Source organism: Arvicanthis niloticus, chromosome 29 (assembly GCF_011762505.2).
Source record: "Arvicanthis niloticus isolate mArvNil1 chromosome 29, mArvNil1.pat.X, whole genome shotgun sequence".
Lineage (NCBI taxonomy): Eukaryota > Metazoa > Chordata > Mammalia > Rodentia > Muridae > Arvicanthis > Arvicanthis niloticus.
This window is the reverse complement of record NC_133437.1, coordinates 13,951,712-13,959,642: the sequence shown is the minus strand read 5'-3', so window position 1 is coordinate 13,959,642 and position 7,931 is coordinate 13,951,712. Positions and strand designations below refer to the sequence as shown.

Sequence of the window (7,931 nt, the reverse complement as noted above, 5' to 3'; positions counted from 1 at the left end):
CATGCTTAACAATGAGATGCGCTAACCATTTGCTGATGTGACTACACCATCTTTCCATAGAAATTGTGATTTCAAATGACTCAGTCAACTTCTCTTCAAGTCATGAAAAAACATAAATGAGGTGCCTTTTCAAAAATTGTTCTCTTTCCTGCTACCAAATTCAACGAATAGAAATAAGTCTTTGAGTGAGTGTGACTTGCTTCCTGTGGAAAGCACTTTCCTTGGCAGCAATGCTGAACTGCCCCGTATGAATTATAGGTAGCTACTGGAAGAGCATCAAAGAATCTTATTTTCTTCTTCAAAATCAATAGAGAAATTGCTACTTACTGTAGGCATTCCGACTTTGTAAAGAGTGATGTGGCAGTGCATTTTGTTTCAGAATAGTTGAGACGTTTTCCCACTGGCAAAATGTTCCAATCCTTCTCTTTCCCTCTTTGAGTAAAACAGTCCTTTTGCTTCTCAAAAGCAATATTGTCACAAACAATAAATTACCTTGTTCATTAACTTTGTAAAAACCATTATTGGTAAAAGAGAAAACCTTATATTTAGAGCAGTAAATAGCTTTACTTCTTTACTTGAATCTTGAAAAAATTCCATTTATTTAGAGTTATATATTCAAAACTCAAAACTAAAATTTTAGATATTACATTTTAGGTTGTACTGATTGACCCTATTATTTATCATATCCTTTAAGAAGTTTCCCACTGGTCATGCTTTTCTCCTTTGAATGATAAGTATTTATCTTTTTTTTGCATCTCGAATCAGCTGCTCTCCTTGTAGTTGAAGATTCTCTGCTAAGGAATCTGCTATTATAATAAAAATTTACCCCATATAATTGTTTTCATATAATTCACTAGCAAGCATATTGAGAATGTTCCTATAATTATTTTTACTTAATAAAATACATTTATGTATGAATGTATATACAAAAATAGGCAAAAATGGAACCCCACTGATCCATTTATATTAAAATGCACTTTGATAGGAGCATGTAAATATACAAAACCATGAAAACTGATCTACCAGAGATCCGCTGGAAAACAACAATTTTAAATATCTTAACTTTTACTCTAACTTTTTGAATCCCAAGAAAATATTGAGGTGTCAGAATTACACATGCTCTTTTTACTGGTGGCTTCTACAGAACCAGAGAAAGACCATTTATAAAAAAGTCACATGTTCAGACTTTCATTAAGCAATAGCTGGAGTTAGAGGCAAATATATATATTGTCTGTGTCACATTGCTATTTATTACCAACGAGCTTCCTTCAATACACTCCTGAGCATGTAAGTTGAAAGAACAATAGAAGCAGTAGACATATTGTATGAATAACAATTGATTTATCTGTCCCGTAGTACAGTACACTACTCTAAGTATATATTAGCTGAAATGATTAGATTATTAATATTTTGCAAAATTTCTGCAAATAAAAATTATGGATAAATTTACACCCTTTCATAATCTTGGAAAGTCACTTTTGCAGTCTTATATTTGAATATAATTACATAATTATAATCTCTTTTTTTGCCTATTTAGTTGATCTGTATAAATAAAAATTAAGCTAAGTATGTGTTGAAGGTTAGTGCGCAGCCACAGAAAATTTGTACATTCTTACACACATGTTTAAAACACAAATTCAAAAGTAACACAGTTTTTCAAAAGTTTATTTTAAGTTTGAAGACTAGACAGGATCATACTGAGTTTACAACATCCTACATGATTTAAGTATATCTACAAAGAAAAAACAACATTGGAATATTACACAGCTTGAAAGTTTGCAAAAGTTATGTGTATCTTAGTTATTTCTGTCCTTACAGACACACCAGACAACAGCATTCAATGTTATATTTCATAATTTGTTGGCTAGCAAAGATATAGTCATTAATACCTGGTCTTCGAAATTCATACCTATCGTTATGAAGACATTTACAGAGAGAAAGTCAACCCAAAGTAGGAATTAGTGTCTGTGACAAATGATTAGAATAAAATATACATGAAATGGATATTTTAAAAATTGATTAATTCACAATTTCCTAAATTATAAAATTAGATTATGATAATTGTGAAGTACAGTGAAGAGTAGGAAATTCCATGTTTTGCGTTTGTAAAATTTTATTTGCAAATAAAATCACATAAAACAAATTCATGTTTCGGCTGGAAGCTACTGATTACAACTGGTATACAAGCTACTTGCCAATACATGTCATTAATTTTTGTGCAAGTCCTCTTGTAGACAAATGAAAATTCTTTGCGTATGCTAAGCTTTAGATAGCGCATGGAATTGAGAGGAAGAGCACAAGCAAGGGAAAGCCTCTCACCAACTTCCTAAATAGTACCTATATAGATACCATCACAAACAAAGCTTTTGAAGAAAGAATTTTAAATGAGTATCAGCAGTGCCATATAAAGTCAAGAATACTTTTGAAAAGTACTTTGGCACAACATATTATTAATAATTTCTGGTTTTTTATATTAAGGTAAAAGAATCTGCAAAGAAAAACACCTACAAATTTAGTAGTATGGTTATCACTGATAGAAACCAGGACAATGGCTAGATAGAAAGTGTAGTTTTAGGGTATAAGTGATTCTATTTTTGCTATTTTAATTGAAAATGCTATCTTAAATATTCTATATTGATAATTTTAAACATTTTCTAGGACAATAGTATTGAGGTCATAGCAGTTTTGTTTGGTGAAACTGTTGAAAATTATTCAGCATTTTATATGCTGAAATCAGCAGATTTTTAATGAACCTGGAGCAGTAAGCATATGGGCAAGGGGCAAACATTTGGTCTGACGGCTGCCATAGAACAATGAATTTTCTGTCATTTGAAATGGCAATGTGATTGACTTTCTCTTTCAGTTCTTCACTGTGATTGAAGACTGCTTCATATTTACATCACTGAGAGATGCTGTGAACACGTGAACAAACAGGACACAACAGTAGTATTTTTCCTTATGCAGCACACGTATTAAAGACAAAAATAAAACAAAATATAGCACTTTAGCATTTCTTCCACATCCACCCTTTCCTTTCCTGGACCTTCAATTTAAAACTCCAATAATTCTGTGTCAAAGCCTTATAAAACAAATAAGTATTAAGCTTATAAATTAGGTATGGAGGACATTTATTGAGGCAGTGTGAGCTTTAATTTGAGATCTATGTCAATGATGCCTCCATTATCAATAACAAATTGTTATGATAATTGCTTAGTTTTTCTAAGACGTTTGAAGCAAAAGAAATAAAAATCAATTTTCAACCTGAAGATAGTTTATGATATTGTCATTAGGAAATACATTGCTTCTCACAAATAATTATGCAGTGTGCCTTCTTCAGAAACTATCACTGGTTTTAAACAGCACTGAAATTTTCATTTCACAGGAAATGTGGAAATTTGCAAAGAAATGTCGAGTGCACTTGGTCAAGCTGTGCAGCACTAGGCTGATATATGTTTTCTAATATTTTAAATATACAGATAATGATTCTATTATTCCAAAGAAATGATGATTTAAATTCAAGGGCCATAGAGTTTTTCTGTTCTTTTTCACTAAATGGTAACAAGGGATTCTCAGAAAAGAAAGCCTTTGGAAATAAAATGCATATAGCTTCCTTCAAAAATAAAAGTTCAGGTTCAATGTACTGATATTCAATATAGAACCATTTACTAATATCCAATTATGTTCAATATAAAGTAATACATGTTCTGTGTATATAAATAAACAAAATACTTTAAGGTAAACAAAGGGAGAAAATCCAATGACAAAGAATATTAACTTATTTACGAAGCATATCAATAATATAAAGTTGAACATAAAACACTTAGTACTTTATTATAAGTAAAGAAAATAAAACTAGAATTGTCATATTAATGGTACTGCATGTCAAATATTCTTTCGCAAATCTCTGCAATACATACTAACAGTGTTAGGCACAGGGAAACAATCAAGATAATTCAAATTCATAACAAAAAACCTTATTGCTCACATTGTAACATTTTATAAGAGTTAGTTGAACAGTGACCATAATTCTCCCTTAATCCTTTCATCTGATGACTATGCATTTGTTTTTCTTTTAAACTTTTACTGAAAGAAGATTTGCTCTGCCCACTATACTTCAACCAATCTATAGAATTCAGAGAACAAGGAGAGTAATTCAGAGACAGTGTGATATTACATAAGAGAGTTGAGCAAAGGAAACAAAATTAAATTACTGAAAAGTCAGGCTTAGAACTCCTAAAAAGACAGTCAGTAGCCTACCATAATTTGAACACTTTGAAAAAAATTCAATTTCCATCAGATTTGCACAGTTTATTTCATGGAGATACTTCTAGGAAAATAAAGAAAAGCATTGTGGGATGTGTGGTCCTTTCCTTTATTCCTCCTCTGTGCAGCCCAGCAGCTCTGACCGCAGAGTGATCCTTCCATACCAGGACCAAGGAAGGATTCTTATATGTCGTGCATAGATGGGAGGGTCGATGACATTCTTCCTGTGAGTGTCATTGTCAAAATTGCCTTGAAAAACCTAAAAGAGAAGAACAAAGAACATGATTATATACCTCTTTCCCTCTATAGGTGTGTTCATTTTCTTATTTGAAGTGCACATTTTAAATTTAAAATTGATAACTGCTCCTTTTATTTTTACAAATAAAGCTATAAAATTTCTAACGTAACTTGAAAAAAATCACAGATACTCGGACATTCATTTGAAAAGTAAGTGATGCTTGAGAATACATGATAATTTATAAAATTCGTATCTTCAGAAAATTGTACAGATTCATATTTCACTCATTTAACTTTAGTCAGATTGCACTGGAAATAGTGTTTATTTTTAGAGGGTTCATAGTAATGATGGCACAGAGCACAAAGCTTGCAAAGCATGAATTTGCTCCTTTTTAGGGGACATGTTGTTCTTGTTGTGCAAACATGTAGCACATGTCCAGTTCCTGATTTCTAGCACAATAGACCTGCTAAGAGTGCAATTTCAATATTTCAATATTTTACCTGTGAAAGCAAAGCAAACACATTTCTAGGTGATTTTAAAACAATTGTAAGTTTTCCAGAAATATGTGATTCAGACATCCACTTTAATCAGGATCTGTTAAGGTTAGTGGAAAATACTAATTTTCTATAAAGAAGAGAGAACTTCTTAAATGAGACAGATGCAGCATGATTTGTAAATTTTGAAAGGAAGGACACATAAGGTTGAGTTTAGACAGGAGGATAATTGGCTTATGACAAGTGTTTGGCTGTCTTCAAACATCATAATGCTTAGGGGATCTCTCAAGCATTTCCTAATATACAGGCCTTAAGTAAAAGTTACTCAAGGTGCTTTCAACAGGCTTCCATGATTGCAAATTAAGAAAAGCAAGAGACTGGAGGAAGACAACTCTAAGCATGGCTGGATTTCAAGATTTTTTTTTTATTGTAAACTCTTCTGCATTGCTAATTAAAATTCAAATCAGATTTTAGTAAAGATTCAATCTTCAACACAGATATAATATCATATAAATGTGACAGTAAAATGATCCTCCCAGTGAGACATTTATGTTAAAATGAGATTGACATTAGTTTCTACAGAGCAATTCTATTGGACCACTTCATGTATCAATCACGAGAAGCTGTCAAGCATGTGGAGGAACATCAGAATATTCTTCATAATACAGTCAGAAATGCTGGGTCTACCTCAGCTTGTCATTGTTGTTTTGAGACTGGGTCTTTTTATGTGACCCTGACTGTCTTCCAAAAAGCAGTTCAGCCTAGAGCCCCCAAGTTCTAGGATTACTAGTGTGCAATGCCACTATGTCTAACATTATGCCTCAGCTTTCATAAGTCCTAAACTGAAGTATGGAGGAATAGATCATACATGTAGTGTGTATATGTGTGTATATGCTTATATGCATATATGTATATATGATGTATACATATACACATAATATATACTCATCACATATATATACATAATATATACATATATATCATATATACATATATATCATATATATAAGGCATGTATATACATACATATATATCAAATGTGTATATTTTCTTATAAAAAATCATCTGACTCACAATATTATACTTTTTGTCTCTTCTAAACTTTAATAGACCAAAAGTTTTAAACTTTTTTTTATCATTGTAGTGTTTTGGAAATTTTTTCATGTCCTTCCAATACTGAATAGTTTTAAGTACTGTTACATTGTCTACCCCAGGCTCTTCAAGAATTAGAATCCACAACTTAGTCAAGCCACAGTGGCTATCACTTTGCCTCTGACCTGCTCGCCCTTGTAGAGTGTGTTGCTTCTTTTAGGATAGGAGGAGATAAAAAATCAAATCTAGAATGGATGAGTAAAATATACAGTTTTCCACATAATACATCCTGTTCGTTGTGTTAGCATAGGTCTTGTTCATTGTGTTAGCACAAGGACACCATTGGTTTTATTGATTATCTGTATACTTAGCTGATGTGCTTAAGAGATAGAGAACAAGATAAATATAAACAATCTGCCAGGGAAGTGGCACCCATGAAATCTTAACATTATGGCTGCCTAAACAAGGCTTGAACAATGAAACACTAACTGTTGTGCCAACCTAGATAATGGAAAACTTACAAGGACCAACCCTGAACAAAGTGTTGGAGACACTTAACAAATGTGGAGGGACAGAAAATTTATCTTTTCCAGATTCAGTCTTCAGTTTGTTATCAAATACCAACTTGCAAGTCCTAAAAACATATACAAGCAACATTAAATAGACTCAAGAGTTGTGTTTATTAAACATTAAATAGACTCATGGAATAATGTTTATGTATTTATTTGTATGTCTGTATGCATGTAACGTAATAAAGAGTAAGAGGCCACGAGTTTATGAGGAAGTGGAGATACATGGGAGGGCAAAAGTGATGTAGCTATATTTTAATTAAAAATAAAAATAAGCCTACTTTAGATTTCCAATTATGAAAAAATCTATTTGGTTAGATGGTAGCTTTGCCTGTATTATTGGGAATAGAAGAAGACAGAACTTAACGAGAAAAGAGAATTCTATATTTGTGTTCACCTGTCCTTTTATGCAGTGGACTTAGAGAAACTAGATATGAACTATTCTTTCTAGCTCTTATTCTCAGGAACCTTGTTTTCATTTAATACTAGCTATAAACCAGTTTAATTTCAGTTGAAGAACTGCATATATGCTAGTGCCAACTGCTCTCTGTATTTCTTTTTATTTGTTATTACATATTGGTGTTTGTGTGCTTGACTATATGTGTATGTATCTGTCTGTCTCTCTGTCTTGCCATCTCTGTCTCTGTCTCTTTCTCTCTCTCTCTGTGTGCGTGCGTGTGTGCGTGTATGTGTGTGTGTGTGTGTGTGTGTGTGTGTGTGTGTGCGTACATGTATTTAGGGGCAGGGAAAGGCCGGGTATGCATATGTGGAGGTCAGAAGACAACTTATAAAAGCTGGTTCTTTCCTTCCATTACGTTGCTCCTACAAATAAAACTGAGTTTCTCAAATTTTGTGTTAAGGTCCCTTAGCTGCTAAGCTATATCTCACTGAACCTTGCCTGCACCTACTCATTCTATAGCTTACATGAGACATGTCCTACCCCTGTCGAGTTACAATTCATTAGGGAAGATATACATTTAGATACTTTGAAAGTCTCTCCTTTTTTAATTACAAAATTATGCTTTGTTAAGAGTTGACTGTAAATCATTTCCACCCTCCTCTTCCTCCCCATTTGTCCTGTTTTCCTTTCCATAATTCCCTCTCAAATTCATGAGTACTCCTTTAATTATTATTGCTACATGTGCAACATTAAGGGACTCAGGAGTGTGTGTGTCTGTGTGTGAAGTTATAATGTGATTAGAGATTCTCCTTCACCTATTCATCCCAGTGTTTTACTATCAATGAGAGCAGGACTTTGACCAATGAAAGAAAAAA

The 7,931-nt window shown here is 32.7% G+C and overlaps 1 protein-coding gene across 4 annotated transcripts in view; it reads right to left on the bottom strand.

Moving 5' to 3' along the window:
- Positions 1-1,647: 1,647 nt before the first annotated feature.
- Positions 1,648-7,931, bottom strand: part of Edil3 (EGF like and discoidin domains 3) — a 441,307-nt gene continuing 435,023 nt past the window's right edge. For all 4 annotated transcript variants that reach the window (XM_076927109.1, XM_076927108.1, XM_076927110.1 and 1 more), the window contains one exon: positions 1,648-4,522. In XM_076927109.1, coding sequence (XP_076783224.1) covers positions 4,373-4,522 — 150 coding nt within the window. In that variant the 3' untranslated portion in view covers positions 1,648-4,372. The remainder of the gene's footprint in view (positions 4,523-7,931) is intronic.